Here is a 17567-nt window from a genome sequence, read left to right as displayed (position 1 = left end):
TGTGGAGAGCCGTAAGAGACAGAAGATGTTTTTCGGCCATCTGAAAAATATGATCCGCAACATTCATTAATGAATTTGACCGAGTACCCCCTTGATGATTAATATAGGCTACAGTCACTTGGTTATCTGAGAGCACTCTGACATGTCTACCCTGAAGAGGTATGAGGAAATTACATAAGGCGCGTTCCACCGCTAACAACTCTTTTAAGTTGGATGTCAAGTTCTGTTCGGCTTGGGACCATAGTCCTTGAATGCAACTATTTCCCATGTGCGCTCCCCATCCCCTGGGACTAGCATCTGTAGTTAATATTCGTGACACGTCGTTTGTCCAGGGAACCCCTCTACATAAATTTGTTGTGAGTGTCCACCAATGTAAAGATTGTATAGATTCAGTGGATATTGAAAATATACCATCCAGGTGCCCTGACAAGCGACGGGTTTATGTAATATGTCCCACTGTAGCGGCCTAATGTGGTATTGGGCCCAGAGAACCGCCGGGATACACGATGTAAGGGACCCTAAAGGAGACATCGCTTTCCTCAGAGAGATTGATGGGTACTTGACCGTTTTAATCACTAATTGACGAATCTTATTTACTTTTGCAACTGGAAGGCGACATTCCTGTATGCTAGAATCTATGACCAGGCCCAAAAATTCCTGTATCTTACAGGGTTGTAAGCGGGACTTTTTAAGATTAATTATCCACCCCAATTCTTGCAATACTGATGTTACTTTCCCCAATTGGTCAGTACAGTGTGATTCCGAATGACCAACAATCAACAGGTCATCCAGATAGGGTATTATTAAGACGTCCTGCTCGTGAAGGTGTGCCATGACCTCCGCCATTACTTTAGTGAATACCCAGGGTGTGACCGCGACTCCAAAGGGAAGTGCTCGGTATTGGAAGTGTTCTATAGAGTCATTAATTGAAACTGCCACTCTAAGAAATTGTTGGTGGTCTGTGTGTATTGGAATATGGTAATAGGCGTCTTTCAAGTCTAAGACAACCATGAAACAGCTGTTAAACAAAAGCTTTATTGCGGTTTTTACCGACTCCATTCTGAAGGAGGGAACCAGCAGAAATCTATTCAGACCTTTCAAATTAATGATCGTACGGAAGGATCCATCAGGTTTTTTAACCAGAAAGAGAGGGGAATAGAACCCCTTACCTTTCTGCACTGTGGGTACTCTAATCAGCACTCCCTTTTGCTGTAGACCCCGGACTTCCGACTCTAGAGCCAACTGTTCTGTAGAAGAAGAACGGACAGGCGTTATACAAAATTTGTTTTGGGGAAAAGTCTGAAACTCGAACTTTAGACCAGTTGAAATAACACTGAGGATCCATGGGCTATTAGAAATTTTCAACCAGGCAGGAAAGAAGGCTGAAAGTCTTCCCCCCCACCTGGTCCGGCAGTCATTGAGGCTTTTTATAGTCCCGAGAGGTGTTAAACATATAGCCTCTACCTCTTTTCCTGTTACTGTCCTGTCTGGACCTTTCTCTAATTGATTTTCCAGAACTGGCCCAAACAAATGTGTCCCTTCACAGGGAATGCCACACAATTTTGACCTTGCCTGTAAATCTCCCGGCCAACATTTAATCCATAAAGCCCTGCGGGCTACATTTGATAGAGCCGAAGACCTTGCGGCTAATTTTTCCGAATCCGCCGAAGCATCTGAGAGAGAAGCTGCTGCCTCCTGAATTATAGGAAGGGAAGATAGGATTTCATTCCTAGGGACTTTGTTCTTAAGTTGGTCTTCTAGACGGTCAAGCCACACCCTTAGAGACCGAGCTGTACAGGTGGCCGCAATTGCTGGCCTCAGGGATCCTGCCGCTGTTTCCCAGGCCCCTTTAAAAAAAGTCAGCCTTTTTATCTAACGGGTCTTTTAAGTCGCCCAAATCTTCGAATGGCAGCGAGGACTTTTTACATGCTTCTAATCTCGGGGCATTATCCCAAGAGGACGATGCCTCTTCCTCAAAGGGATACCTTCTCTTGAATGCCGGTGGGAGTGAACCTTTCCTTTCAGGTTTCTTCCACTCCTTTGTGATTAGAGTCTTTATCTTATCAACCACCGGGAAAGATCTACGGGATTTTTTATCCAACCCCTTAAACATTATGTCCTGCATAGACCACTCTGACTGAGGTTCCTCAATCCCCATAGTGTTATTTACCGCTTTGATTAACCGATTTACTTTATCTAGTGGTAAACAGGAATATCCTGCCTCAATGTCTATAGATGAAGAAGAAGACGGAGAGGAGTCTGAGGTTAGCTCAGCCGAGTCTGACTCAATTCCTGAGACTGGGGAACTAAGTTTTTTCCCTTTTTTAGAGTCTGTCCTGACTTCTTGTCTAACCATATCCCTCAAGGTAGACGTAAGGTCGGGAGCTTCTTCCTCTATAAGGCGCTGTATGCAAGGTCTGCACAGCTTTTTCTAATAAGTATCCGGGAGTAGATCCCCACACTCGCCACATTCCTTGTGTTTGGACTTGGCGGTACATTTTCTCCCCTGATAAGGATAAAGGGGGGCATAAACAGGGACATATGATCACTAGGTGAACTTTCACGTAGATCACTTACCCAGGTGCGTAGTGAATGGTACCGTAGATAATGGGGGGTCCCTTCTGGCCAAAGAAGTCTTATGACCTGAGGATTTGCTTGACTTTTGAACGTTCCTGGCTCCACCAGCGCGACTACTGCCACTAGATCGACGCTGGGAGATGGCACGGGTCTCTTCAAGAGGCTGAGGCTGCTGCCGCACCTGCGGTGCTTCCTGCTCCAGTGACTCCATTATAATAAAGGGTCAGAGACATGCAGCGGCCGCCATATTGCCCTTAAATTCTGCCCCCAACGGTACCACCCCCGGATGGGGGTCAGCAGGAAAATCCACGTGCCCTGTCCGGTACACTCCTAATTGGCCCCCGCTCGTAAAGCCGGGCCCTTAGTCCAGGCCCCGGCACATCCCCGCCTCTGCCCCAATGAAGGGAAAACGCTGACCGCCCCGTGCGGCCATTGCGCATGCCCAGCCGCGCCAATGGACTACGCCGCTGCATCAGGAGGCGCCGACGGGGACGCCACTAGGGAACGCCCCTTCCGGCTACAGGCGCTCCCACCGCAAAAGCCGGAAAAACGCTACACCCGGCGCGGCCACCGCGCATGCCCAGCCGCGCCAATGGACCGCGCCGGCCGCATCATTAGGAAGCGCCACCAGAGACGTCACCCGGAACGCCCCCCAGCAAGCGCGGCGAGCCCACGGACACATGGTTGGTGCAGAGGCAGGAAGCGACCGGACCCGAGTGCAGACACAGCCGCAGAGCAGGTAGCCTATACTTACCTCGTACCTGCAGCAAAAAGGGTCACTCAGAAGCGAGCCGTTTTAGAAGGCTGCTTCTCTCTGCTGTCACCTGACACAAGCAGTCCCCCTGCTGTGTGGTGCTTCCGGCGCCCTGGCTAGTCCGAGGTAGGGGCCCTCCCGCTACCTGCATCGGACCACCAGGACTGGGAAATCTTCCTTAATCTTCAACCTTCTTCATGAGGTCTTGTCTGAAGAGGTTCGCTTGTCAGGGACAGGAAACCAACTGACGGAGGGGAGAGGTGCCGCCCTTTTATGTCTGAAGGTTTCCTGTCCCTGAAGGGCGGATCCCCTCTCTCGTGGTGCTGTCATGGCGACTGAATAAATCTTAAATCTTATTCTACTCACTGACTGGAGTAAGATTTGTGGTGGGGTGCACGCTACTTGTCAGGTATTCCCGATTAATTAAGAGACATGCACTTCTTAATGAATCAGAAGCTGCTAACTCCACCAAACTCTCTCCTCAAGATCTCTTGGCAGAAATGATCTATAGCCCCAACTGCATTGATTTAATGAAATATAGTCTCCAAAGTTGGACAACCCCGTTAAAAGCAAATGTATCAAAAAGCTTGGCACTCAATAATGCTTGTAGAAAAAGTCATTTATATTACATCTGGACAAACAGATCAGCGGTAGCTCGTTTCCTGCTAAACGTTTTCGGTCCTTTTTGGACCTTCCTCAGAGCACGTTTATCTGGAGCGTAGGATCTGGACTTATAATCAGATGTATGAGTATATTGGCAATATATGTGGAGGCTAATTTCAGAGGCAGTAATGGAGACCGTGACTGAGCAGGATAAGCTGCTTGGGCATGCGATGTGCCCACACTGTATGCGTTCTGTTGCCTGGAGCACTGGTGGCGTGCTGAGACGCTGAGGGAGACACGCCACCAGCGCTCCAGGCAACAGAACGTTTAGTACACAGTGTGGGCACATCGCATGCCCAAGCAGCTTATCCTGCTCACAGTCACGGTCTCCATTACTGCCTCTGAAATTAGCCTCCACATATATTGCCAATATACTCATACATCTGATTATAAGTCCAGATCCTACGCTCCAGATAAACTTGCTCTGAGGAAGGTCCACAAAGGACCGAAAACGTTTAGCAGGAAACGAGCTACCGCTGATCTGTTTGTCCAGATGTAAAATAAATAACTTTATTTTCTACAAGCATTATTGAGTGCCAAGCTTTTTGATACATTTGATTTAAGGGGCTGGAAACCCTACTTGAGCACCTCTACTCCCAAATTTATAGAGTGCCGTGTAACTTGTTCTTGTAACCCCGTTAAAAGCATTATTCTCATCTACCCATAGGATAGGTGATAACCTGCTGTGCAGTGAGCCCATTTGAGTAGTGTGATAGTCACACCAGCGCAGCACCACTCCGTTGAATGTCTGGGAGGCAGATTGCTGAGCGGTGCACTCGGCTGTTCTTCAGTACTCACATAAGAGTGTATGGAGCGGCACTGCGGATGATCGACCTCTAAGAGCCCCGGTTCTTGGGATTGGTGGGTGTCCCAGCACTACTTGGATCCCTCATCAAAAGGATAAGGGATAACTTTTAAATTTAAGCCAGAGATGAGCGCTCCACACCCTCACCCATAACAAACCTGCACATTTTAGCACAGATCACATAATCTATATTCTGTAATGATATTGTGAACATTTGCCTTAGATGTCAGACCAGCCGGTGCAAAACTAAATCAAGTCATTCATACAACAGGCCGCATTTCTGGGCACAATGAGCAGAAAATGACTAACTGGATATGGTTATAAAATGAGTAAACTATAGACAGAGAAGACATTTAACATCCACGTCTGTAAATGTATCACTCGTTTTATATGTTCTGTTTTGGTTATGTAATGCTTCTAATGTTATGACATCAGCATAAATATTCATTTATGGGACGGAATTTCTTCATACTCATTAGACAAAATAGTTTTACATTGCAGCAGTGTCACTGCAATGGCCACATAAAATGCTCAGCTCCTGGTCACCATCTGTGACCCTGAGAAGGAAGCATGCCGCACTCTGATCCACCTGCCTCATTATAGTGAATGGATTCACCGCTTCCCTTGCACAGTGGCTACAGGGACCCCAATGTATAACTTGCGTTGCAACCACTTCTGAGGATTGGTGGGAGGGCGAGGAATAAAAATCCCACTGATTAGGGAGTAATCAGGGGCGTAACTACCGCGGTCGCAGGGGTCGCAATTGCGACGGGGCCCGCAGTGCTTAGGGGCCCACCCAGTCCAGCAGACTGGGCGGGCTCCTAAGAACTCTAAGCTACAAAATGGGCAGCCGGCCCTTTAAATAATTCTTCCTTACAGGCCCTGCTGCGCGTGCACTCGCGATCACGGGTGGGACTGCACTTGACCCGCAGCAGAGCCCCTCCACCGCAGAGAGCCGCACACCACTACTATGGCTGCCACTGCTCTGTGCGCACAGGACCTGTGATGAGGTCACAGGAGGGGAGGAGTTGGAGTCACATGATCAAGGGCTTCCGTGTAGTGCAGGACAGTAGTGCAGTGCTGTTTGTCATCATGCTGGAGGAGGGTAAGCTTTTGTGTGAGGTCAGGAGGGGTTTGGGTGGATGTAGCAGAGCAGTGTGTGTATGAGGTGTACGGAGCGGAGCCGGGTGTGTATGAGGTGTACAGAGCGGAGCCGTGTGTGTACGAGGTGTACGGAGCGGAGCCGTGTGTGTACGAGGTGTACGGAGCGGAGCCGGGTGTGTACGAGGTGTACGGAGCGGAGCCGGGTGTGTACGAGGTGTACGGAGCGGAGCCGGGTGTGTACGAGGTGTACGGAGCGGAGCCGGGTGTGTACGAGGTGTACGGAGCGGAGCCGTGTGTGTACGAGGTGTACGGAGCGGAGCCGTGTGTGTACGAGGTGTACGGAGCGGAGCCGTGTGTGTACGAGGTGTACGGAGCGGAGTCGGGTGTGTACGAGGTGTCGCATCTCTGCTTCAGGAAAATGGCCGCCGCGATCTCCATCTGGGCACGCGCGGCATCCTGCGGCCATTTTCCTGAAGCCGCGGCCAGCAGAGCGCCGCTTCTGCGCACGCGCGGCCAAAGGAAGATGGCCGCCCCCACCGATCACCAATGAAATGTCGCACATCACGCTATTTTCACTCCCCTGTGCAGGATTCAGGACCTTGGACATGCGCACACCACTACGCCACCAACGGAAAACTAAGCAAGATCTGGGGGAAGACACCACGCCCATCTGACCAGACCAGCCTGATTGACAGGCGAAAACGACTACTTTGGTAATGTATTTCGGCAGCATAGGTGGGGAATCGGGGTCCACAAAATACACTATTGCAATGCACAGCTCAGGCCCTATTTAACAGTATTTTTATCTCATACGGAAAAAACGGGGTGACAGGTTCCCTTTAAGAGAAAGCCAAAATAACCCCAGGACAGAAGGCGAGAGCAGGGGGGAGGTGCGGGACAGAGCCGCTTTAGGCTAGTTTCACACTAGCGTTAACTGCAATACGTCGCAAATGCGTCGTTTTGCCGAAAATACGCATCCAGCAAAAGTTCTTGCTGGATACGTTTTTTCGTCATAGACTAACATTAGCGACGCATTTGCGACACATTGCCAAACGTCGCGTCCGTTTTGCGACGCTTGGGCGTGTGGTAGTGGACCGTTGGGAGAAAAAAAACCTTACATGTAACGTTTTTTGCTCCCGACGGTCCACTTTTTCCGACCGCGCATGCGCGGCCGGAACTCCGCCCCCACCTCCCCGCACTTCCCCACACCTCACAATGGGGCAGCGGATGCGTGGGAAAAATGCATCCGCTGCCCCCGTTGTGCGGCGGAGACCACACTAGCGTCGGGAACGTCGGCCCGACGCACAGCGACGGGTTGTTCCCGACGCTAGTGTGAAACTAGCCTTAGTCAGGAGAAGCTGAGGAGCTGCAGCCGGTTTACATCAGCCACCCCTGTACCAGAGAGGAGATTGTGAGTTGTGTATATGAGCTGGTATCTCTGGTGTGTGTGTGTGTGTGTGTGTGTGTGTGTGTGTGTGTGTGTGTGTGTGTGTGGGGTATCTGTAGTGTGTGTGTGATAACTGTAGTATGTGTGTGATATCTGTAGTATGATGTGTGTGTGTGTGATATCTGTAGTGTGTGTGTGTGTGTGTGATATCTGTAGTATGATGTGTGTGTGTGATATCTGTAGTATGTCTGTGTGTGTGTGTGATATCTGTAGTGTGTGTGTGTGTGATAACTGTAGTATGTGTGTGATATCTGTAATATGATGTGTGTGTGATATCTGTAGTGTGTGTAATAACTGATGTGTGTGTGTGTGTGTGTGTGATATCTGTAGTATGATGTGTGTGTGTGATATCTGTAGTGTGTGTGTGTGATATCTGTAGTGTGTGTGTGTGATATCTGTAGTATGTGTGTGTGTGAGGCAGCGGCGTAACTACTACGGTCGCAGCTGCAAGCGGCTCTGGCAGGTCAGGGGGCCGTGAGTCCCCTTGAGCCTGTCTCCCTTATGCTTGTGTCCCCATGTGCCTGTCTCCCTTGTCCCCTTATGCTTGTGTCCCTTGTCCCCGTGTGCCAGTCTCCCTTGCCCATTAGTCCCTGTGTGTCCCCTTGAGCCTGTCTCCCTTATGCTTGTGTCCCCGTGTGCCAGTCTCCCTTGCCCATTAGTCCCTGTGTGTCCCCATGTGCCTGTCTCCTATGTCCCCTTGTGCTTGTGTCAGTCTCCTTTGTCCCCTTGTGCTTGTGTCAGTCTCCTTTGCCCACTAGTCCCTGTGTGTCAGTCTCCCTTTCCCACTTGTCCCTGTGTGTCCCCTTGTGCTTGTATCCCTTGTTCCCTTGTGTCAGTCTCTTGCTCACTAGTCCCTATGTGTCCCCTTGTGCCTGTCTCCCTTGTCCCCTTGTGCTTGTCCCTTGTCCCCGTGTGTCAGTCTCCATTGCATTATACTATGAGGGGGGCTGCATTGTATTCTATGGGGCTTACATTGAATTTTATGGCGGGGGGGGCCCCATTTGGAAGTTCGCACCGGGGCCCATAACTTTGTAGTTACGCCACTGGGAGTAATGCCATATCTAAAAGCTGTCTAAGGCTATGTGCACACGATGCGGATTTTTTCCGCAGCTGCGGGTACGCAGCAGTTTCCCATGAGTTTACATTACAATGTAAATATATATAGCCAAGAGAATACCTTATAAAGTAAATTAAAACATAACCTTTAATACTACTAATGTAAAAACATTTTTATGGACAGTAAACGTGAACGTGATAAAGTGCAAACAGTGCATTCAGTGCTCATTAAAAAAAATGGTTTTGTCTCACCAAATTAGTTGTTTGTTCCTGGCAGGAACCTATTGATGCTTGAGGGGGGAGGGGGAAATGATCACTGTACTACCCCAGTCGTGCCCCTGTATTGCTCCTGCCCTGACAAGAGGACCGTTCTACGTGTGCACATACCCTAACTGTTTTCATAGAGATGTACAATTTTACAAAATAAGGCAAAACTCCAAAGAATCACACCTAATGCTTTTGGGGGTTTTTTATCCACAGGAAAAAGTGGAACATGTATGAAATCAGGAGGGCACGGATTGTCCAGACCCTCACCCATCCAGAGAAGGCCCTCACCCATCCAGGGGTCTCACAGCATGTGGGAATGCTCACTGATTTCCACATATAGTCCTCCTATCAGCGCCAAAGAAGTAAAAGGAGCAGCAGTCACGCATGTGCACCATCTCTACATTGATCCAGGGAATTTTGGGCCCCATTTTTGAGCTTAGTAGGGGTCTCAAAAGCCAGTCACCGACAACCATACATTTATATTCAAGATTACATTAAACATTGTATGTATAGTAATAAAAACAACCATATTCAGAAAGTATTTGTACGGTTGTGTTATCTATGCAGACATCTTTAACATTATTTACCTAAATTCCTCAAGACATTTGCCGCCTTGCACACTTGTTTGAGTAATTCGGCATAAGAAATGACTGAAGAGTCGGAGGGAGCATTGCCTTCCCTAAAATACAAAATGAAGAGTATGTCAGTTTTATTCCCCTAGCTTTATGAGAATATTTGATACCAGGCCACATTGCCCCTTCTTCATGTACGGAGGAGAGAACTCGGTCTCAGGTGCACTCTTCTCTGACTGTGGAGCATTCTTATAAAAGGGTAAGTTCACACTGGGCGGTTTCTTTTTTTCAGCGTTTTTTTCTGCAGCAAAACCTGATCTCTTTGCAGGAAAGAAGCTGCAAAAAAAAAAAAAAAAAAAAAAAAAGAAAACACACAGCAAAACCTGATACCTACATTTTTTCAGAGTTTTTTCTTCACCACCCTTAGCCTTATATGAGCATTAGCACCAGTGACTGCTGTTAGTGTATTGTTTGATGCCAACAGGTCAAAAGTTGCCAGCTTTTGGTCTTATTTTATTCCCGCTGCTCCCTTGAATGATCTTTTTTTCTCCCCACCATACAGTTCCATAGATATGGGCCTTCTTATTTCATGCAAATTTTTGCCTTCACCAATGGAGCACAATTCTCCGACGTCATGTTTCATGGCTGTCCTGCAGATTGCATTATTACCCTATAAGCAATGCCCCATTGGTACAGACCATAAAAATTATCACTAAATTAAAAAGGCCCATATCACTGGAATCATATTGGAAAAAGAGAAGGGGAAAAAAAAAAAAAAAACACACCACACCACATACAATAACTGACCATTTTTATCCTAGTTACAGGCCCTCTTTCACCTGCCACCCTGAAGACAAAGTTGACAACCAATAAAAATGTTCAGCTCTACTCAGTATAGAATTCATTATATATGCGGTGTTATATACTAGACAACACTAATACACATTAGAGACAAGATTGTCATCAGGCAATTCAGCAGTTAACGGGACGCAGATCCTTTTGTGGTGTGTACACTAGCGAGTCCCAAGCCCTGCCCTATTGACGTGGAACCAGATGTTGTTACATAAATGACCAGGTAAAAAAAAAACAAAAAACAAAAACAAAACACAAGTCCGTGGAAATATTACACCTGTCACTAGAAAAATATTGGCTGCAAAGTAATCAATTCACTACAAAACATGCTAATGGAAATAATAGTCGACTGGACTTGGCTTACTTAGGAGAAAAGTAGAAAAAAATTTCATGAAATTCAAGACAAAGTCATGGAACAGCACTAGTCACTATTAGAAGATTAGACTTTTTCCTCATTGCGTTAAATGCATGAGGGCTCGGTGGTTTGAAATGTACATATCAGAAAGATAGAAATATATATATGCAGCTAAAGATTATATCTATTCATAGCTGTTGAAATAAGCAATTAGAAAGCAATCCTGCCACTTAGTGAAAAATAGAAAATTAATGTAAGGAATTAAAAGTCAAAGTTCATAGAAGGAGCCCATGGACCTTCAGAAGAGTGTTTGTGTGGAAGAATGGGCCAAAATCACACCTGAGCAATGCCTGACACTAGTTTCTCCATACTGCAGGCATCTTGAAGCTGTCATCACCAAAGGCTTTTGTACAAAGTATTAAAGTCCAGTAAGAGCGTTCAATACATTTTCCCTGTATCAATTCCATTATATATAACTTAATTTATGGTCATCTATGGATGATTTCTTTGCCTGTGCTGATTGAATTGGTTGTTACCGACATCTGGTGAGAATTTCATGTCAATAACACCTTTATAAATATATTTACTTAGAAAACTGGTGACGCGCGCAATACTTATTTCACCAGCTGTAGATACACATATACTGAAGATACGTGGAAAAGAAAGTCTCCGGGGAACCTCTTTAGCGTGGGAGGAGAGCAAGTAAACCCCCATTGATCACAATTTTGGACATATCTTTATGACAGGTCAAATGTTTGTTTTTTTCCTAAGCACGCATACTGTAAACTTTAAACCCAAAACTGGTTATAGATTATTTTTAAATAAATTCTCAAATGTCACATTCAAGTTTATATTAAGGTTCATATTAATCAGGAAACGTGTTCCTAGGAATGCTCTTTCCCAATCATCAGTCCAGCAATTATGCTCATTCATTGGGAGCGATAATTTTTAAGCAAGCTTAAAAATAACCGTAGTCAGCAGCGCAGTGCTCCATATATACAGGACAAGTGCTGCCAATAACATGATATACTCTATGCACAGAACCAGCATATCGGCCATTGTTCTCTTAGTATAGAACATTAGTAGGCCATTAAAGGACCACTGATAGGCTTGTGTGTAGCTATTCGGGGGTCTTAACAGCAGTGTTCAGCACATCCTGGATTATGAGCTAGTACAAGACATCAATAGCGTTGAGATAACAAGTTTGACTTGATCTAAAATTATCTCACAATTTATTAGCATTGACCTCGATAGCACAAAGCTCTTCCCTTTTTCTGCCGTCATTGTTCTATATAAAGATAACAACTCTGCTAACGAACGTCTGAAGAATATCATAAATGTGTAGCTCTCAGCCAACCCCGATAAGGTGTCATCCCTTTTATGACAAATCGTTTCCTCTGTGAATGGACTGTACATAGTGTGGTTTGCACCAAGCACTGGTCCCAATGTCCCCGATTGAAGGGCACCATTCAGCCTTAGGTTGGGTTTATATTGAAGTACAGTGAAAAGGTTTTGTACAAGCAAGTAATGAGGAATATGAAGGTGTCCAGTTAGAGTTCTGCAAGTTGTAAAAGTAATTTCACAGAAAGAAAAAAAGTGTTCGATTTAACAAAATGTATCAGTATATACGCACAAAACAACTTTTTCAGGAGGATTATGCTCCGAAATCTACCTTAAAAAAGAAAAATTAAAAAAAAAAAAAAACAAAAAAAAACCACGTTAATTAAACGCTCAAAAGAATGAACATATGTGTTTCTATGTAGAAACGACTTGCCGTTGAGGTCGGCAAGATGAATCTTCTACCGATTGGAAAAGGTGGATAACGATTCCAGGGCCAAAACTACAGAACACCTTCACCTGGACTACAAAGGTCAGAAGAAGCATCTATCTGAGGTCTTTGTCATGTCTATCTCCCATCTACGGTGAGCGGTCAATCATTCCCTGAAGTCAGCAGTCACAATGGTGTAAAGGAATTAGACAAGTTGGATTTTAATCTGAATCACACTTTCAACCTGAAAAAAGTAACCCCAATAGTGTGTGGTGCCAGCCCATGCCTGCACCCACCATAGAAGTCACAAAACTGCTCATCTGACCTGAACGGGCACAGTTATGGGGGAATTATACGATAGGGTTAGCTGAGAACCAACAGCCCCAGCAAGAACGTCATGCTTACAAGGACCAGGTTCAGCCAGACTTTACAGAGCTGCTTATACAAGACCACAGAGTTTGGGCTCCTTCTCACTTGCGAGAAATACGTCCGAGTCTCGCATGTTAAAAGGAAGCTCTGGCGCCGGCACTCCTGAGTGGAGCGTGCAGCTTCATGTGTTGCTATGAAGCCGCACGCTCCGCTCTGGAGTGCCGGCGCCAGAGCTTGGTTTTAACCTGCGAGACTTGGACGTATTTCTCGCAAGTGAGAAGGAGCCCTTAGAGTAACAGTAACACAGCTTTATTATATCTAAGAGAAATCTGCTTCTTTCTCCTCCTTCACTGATCGTTCATTCTCAATTCACGAGGAATCTGTCTTAAGTGAACACAGATTTCCCTGTTACTGAGACAGGAGATGCCAGTTAGTGCGCATAATGTTCTATGGAGAACTATCTGTTTCTAGGAGAACTTACAGCAGAATGTCCATTTCTGCCTCTAGTTCCTCCTTCCATAGAATTTTAAAAGCACCAACTGTCCGTTCTTAGTGGTGGAAATATCTGACTTCAGAGTACAGATTTTACTCAAGAACCAGGAATGAAAAAGCAGTCTACATGGTGAATGAAGTAGATTTCTCTGATAATAACCAACTATGTAATGGATCTTATCGTGCATATTATTGGTTTATTAAATATAATTAACATACAGCAGTGAATAATGAATCAGCGTTCCCTGTGTGTCACTGTCATTCGGATCTATCAGTGCGTCCTTTAAGGTCATTCAATATCTACCCTGCTTACTGCAAGGCACTAAGAATATCACTTAGCGGTGACACAGGCTCGGATCCTTTGTAATGAGGACAGAATGTAGTCCTTCTCTATTCAATGACATGATGCAATGTGGACTGGCCCAAACTCAAGTTAGCTTCAAAATCTGGGTCATCCCCAAAATCACCTCGAAGGCTTGGGTGAGACGTCTTCTGCGCCTGTAATTGGATAATAGCCGTTCAAGCACTGGAGAATTTGGATCAGGGCAAGTACCCATATGGGAGAAAAACGGATGAGTGCAATCTGATAAAAATATATTAATTATATATATATATATATATATACACACACACACACACACAATTTTATTTTTTTGTCACAGAAAGATAGAAGAAAAGCTGGTAAGTAGTTAGTCCGTGAACCAGAAAGTGGTTTCCATGTCCTTCAATTGGAAACTATATGAAATCTGTCAGCAGTTTTTTCCCCTGTAATCTGAGAGGAGCATGATGTAGGGGCTGAAACCCTGCTTCCAACAATGTGCCACTTGCTTGTCTGCATTCCACATCATTTAGATAAAATCACAGCATTCTGAGCACTGCTATAACCCTGCCCACACCACTGATTAGCCAATTTACAGTGTGCACAAATATCTGCCAAACAGCACAGGACATCTACTGCTGTAGTGATCATCTCCTGCTAATAAAACACAGATTTTTTTTTTTACTGAAACCACAACACACAGCCCAATAAATGACATAACTGGAATCAGGGTATCAGCCCCTACATCATGCTGCTCTCAGACAACATAGCAAAACCTGCTGACAGATCCCCTTTAATAAAAACATACTTACGGTACTGTATTTAGGTGACCCACCTTTCTCGCAGTTAAGAAATTTGAACAAATGCAGGAATAAAAACTTCCTAAATCACAAAATGGGATCTCAAATCGGGACATTGGCGCAGATTTCATAAAGGAGTGCTGCACACAAGTTTTATTAGGTTCCGTTTGAACAATTTGCACACAACTTTTTAGTCACTGGGTAATTTCATCAAAGGGAATTATGCCTGGTCCAACAATGGATTTTGGTCACCCCCAAGACCGGGGTGACTACAAGAAGGAGTTGTGTTGGTTTTATAGTTTGTATTTTTAGAAACAGCATTACCCCAAGGAACCTAACAAATTCTTTAAATAGTACAGAAATTATGTTGCATGAACAACGGCTAAACAAGTAGATCCACTCGAACAGCCGGTTCTATTCTTCATCTACCGGTGCACCAACCAGAATTTCTGGTCATCATCTGCTACAGAGTAAGATGGGTATAATGTCACTTACTACCAGGTTACAGATAGAAGTACTGATCTGTGGGCGGCATACTGGCCGTCAATAGACAAGCGAGCTGATCAGACCGGTCTGTTACTTCCAAATCACCCCATCCCGAACTAAGGACTTGTCCAGAAGAGAAGACTGGAAGTAGAAGCTCAGCCCAAGTCAGATCTGGCCAATGTTCACATTACACAGGTTCCTCCACATGGATGAGGTGTCCGCGTGGAAAATAAATAAATATGGCAAGATGTATGGTAATCTCCTCCATTTTTTAGATGGGACGCACCAATTTAAGTCTGTGGGTGGGCAAAAATATAAAATAATACACACACACTGCAGATCATGTATTACAACTGACTTATGGATACATTGCAATAAAAATAGAGCCAGAGAAAAACACCACAAAAACACACATACTGATGGGATACGAATGTCAATTCAGAAGGAAAACATGATTTTTCCATTTCCTCACCTGAACACTGCCCAGAGCTGCATTCACACATCCATTGTGTAAATCAGACTTTTTTTTCTCCTGCGTTTTATCGATTTTGCATCAATTTTTCTCCCCCCTTCATCCAAATAGTAAAACAGGTAGACTGCCTGAGCTTTTTTAGCCATTGACTTAGCAATGGATCGGTTACAATTGGATGGAACAGATGCAGTCAGGTAAGTGGGACCAGCTGCAGTACCCTGCACATCCAGGTGGCAAGTGGGGGCAGCAGTGTACTACCTAGGTGGTCTCCGTCACGTCATCATTTGTATTAATACGTTCTCACATATACATTACCAGAAATATGCCGTCTTGTCCCCAAGGTTCTTCTCCAGGACATTTCTGTCCACGACATTGTAGCAGACGTTGGTCTTGGCCCCGCTCATGAACTCCACAAATATTTTTCCTTTGGTGATATCAAAGTTATAATCCAGCACTTTGCCAGTAGGGGGCGACTTCCAGTAAAACTCAGAAGCCACATTCAGCCAAAATTCTGGGCAGAAGGAAGACAAGGGCATCATTGGGAGCACATCACTGCAAGCTTTACTATTGCTCTTCAGACAGAAAATAGTCATTCATTAACCCTTTGATATTGCTGTATTTAGACACGGAGATCACCTGTGTTGGGCGTATATTATGCAGTCCTATGTAAAACTACACATAATGCAGTCTGGTACCCCCACAGCTCTGCCGCACCCACAGGTCACCCGCTCAGCTCTGCCGCACCTACAGGTCACCCGCTCAGCTGTCACCCGCTCAGCTCTGCCGCACCTACAGGTCAGTCGCTAAGCTCTGCCGCACCTAGAGGTCACCCAGGTCTGCTACACAGGGCCGGCCTGAGAGATTACGGCGCCCTAGGCGAAACTATTTTGTTGCGCTCCTACTACTTTTAACATACCTCCCAACCTTTGAAGATGGGAAAGAGGGACAAAGTTTGCTTCGCGCGCCGCGGCAAAATTTAGGCTACGCCTCTGACCACACCCATTCATAACTAGCCACACCCATATCCACGTCCCAACCACACCCATTTAGCCCTGCTGATAACACTGTTTCATAAAGAATAATTATAAACAAAAATATGGCCACACATGATGCTCCATACTGTATAATGGCCACACATGATGCTCCATACTGTATAATGGCCACACATGATGCTCCATACTGTATAATGGCCACACATGATGCTCCATACTGTATAATGACCACACATGATGCTCCATACTGTATAATGGCCACACATGATGCTCCATACTGTATAATGACCACACATGATGCTCCATACTGTATAATGGCCACACATGATGCTCCATACTGTATACTGGCTGCACATGATGCTCCATACTGTATAATGACCGCACATTATGCTCCATACTGTATAATGACCACACATGATGCTCCATACTGTATAATGACCACACGATACTTCGTACCGTATAATGGCCACACATAGCTACTCCTACACACGCGGCTCCGCTCCGTACACCTCGTACACATTTAGCTCCGCTCCATACACCTCATACACACACAACTCCGCTCCGCACACCTCATACACACGGCTCCGCTCCATACACCTCATACACATTCAGCTCCGCTCCATACACCTTTTGCCTTTTGAAAAGATTTTTTATAATTTTTTCTATTTTTTCTCTGGCACCCCATTAGGGTCGGCGCCCTAGGCGGCCGCCTAGTTCGCCTATACGTTCAGGCCGGCCCTGCTGCTACAGGGAGATGGGCACAGTGGCCTCTACAGGAGGAATACCTTGAGGGTTGTGGATGGACTTCTCATACAGATCCTTGTATGTCCTCAGATCTGGGACGTGGGCATGCTCCTGCAGGGGCTCTGCGGGCTGATAGGTCATCCCCTCGTCTTCTGGAGCCCCCTGAGACGTCGCCTTCACCTGGCTTGGCATATTGGCTTCTCAAACACCTTGCTCCGAATTTAGGAATGGCTTCTTGGCGAGTGCCCCCTCCGGCAGCTGTGCGTATAGGAGCAGAGGTGACCGGGACCGGACTACCTGAGATTTAGCAGCGGTAATCCCTCCTCGCCGCCTCCTCACTCGCTGGCTGCTCTCTCGATCTTGCAGCAGGACCCGATTTGTGAATCTCGCCCGGGTCTGGAGTCTCATAAGTCACCATCCAATCAGTGAACGCCCTGCTCACACTCCTTTTTTCTGATTGGCTATGACGCGCTCGGCTCATCTCTTGCCATTGGAGACGTAGCGCACACAAGACGGTGGAGTCAGCGGGCGGAGGAGGCGCTGCTATCGTCTGAGGGGGCGCTAGAAGGGGGAGGACCTGGACCTCAGCTGTACTGCGAGGACCTTAGGAGTGAGGGTGCACAGCTGAAGTCAGAGGGGGCTATAGAGAAGAAGGGAGAGGGCGCTATAAGGA

At 46.1% G+C, this 17567-nt stretch overlaps 1 protein-coding gene across 1 annotated transcript in view; it reads right to left on the bottom strand.

Moving 5' to 3' along the window:
• Positions 1 to 17282, bottom strand: part of LOC143782602 (acetyl-coenzyme A synthetase, cytoplasmic-like) — a 59031-nt gene extending 41749 nt beyond the window's left edge. The window contains exons 1-3 of the mRNA XM_077270215.1: positions 16936 to 17282; positions 15474 to 15669; positions 9261 to 9352 (exon numbers count right to left, since the gene is read on the bottom strand). Of these exons, the coding sequence (XP_077126330.1) occupies positions 9261 to 9352; positions 15474 to 15669; positions 16936 to 17086 (439 nt within the window). The 5' untranslated portion in view covers positions 17087 to 17282. The remainder of the gene's footprint in view (positions 1 to 9260; positions 9353 to 15473; positions 15670 to 16935) is intronic.
• Positions 17283 to 17567: the final 285 nt, after the last annotated feature.

This window comes from Ranitomeya variabilis, chromosome 6 (assembly GCF_051348905.1).
Source record: "Ranitomeya variabilis isolate aRanVar5 chromosome 6, aRanVar5.hap1, whole genome shotgun sequence".
Lineage (NCBI taxonomy): Eukaryota > Metazoa > Chordata > Amphibia > Anura > Dendrobatidae > Ranitomeya > Ranitomeya variabilis.
This window is presented reverse-complemented; position numbering and strand designations above follow the sequence as displayed.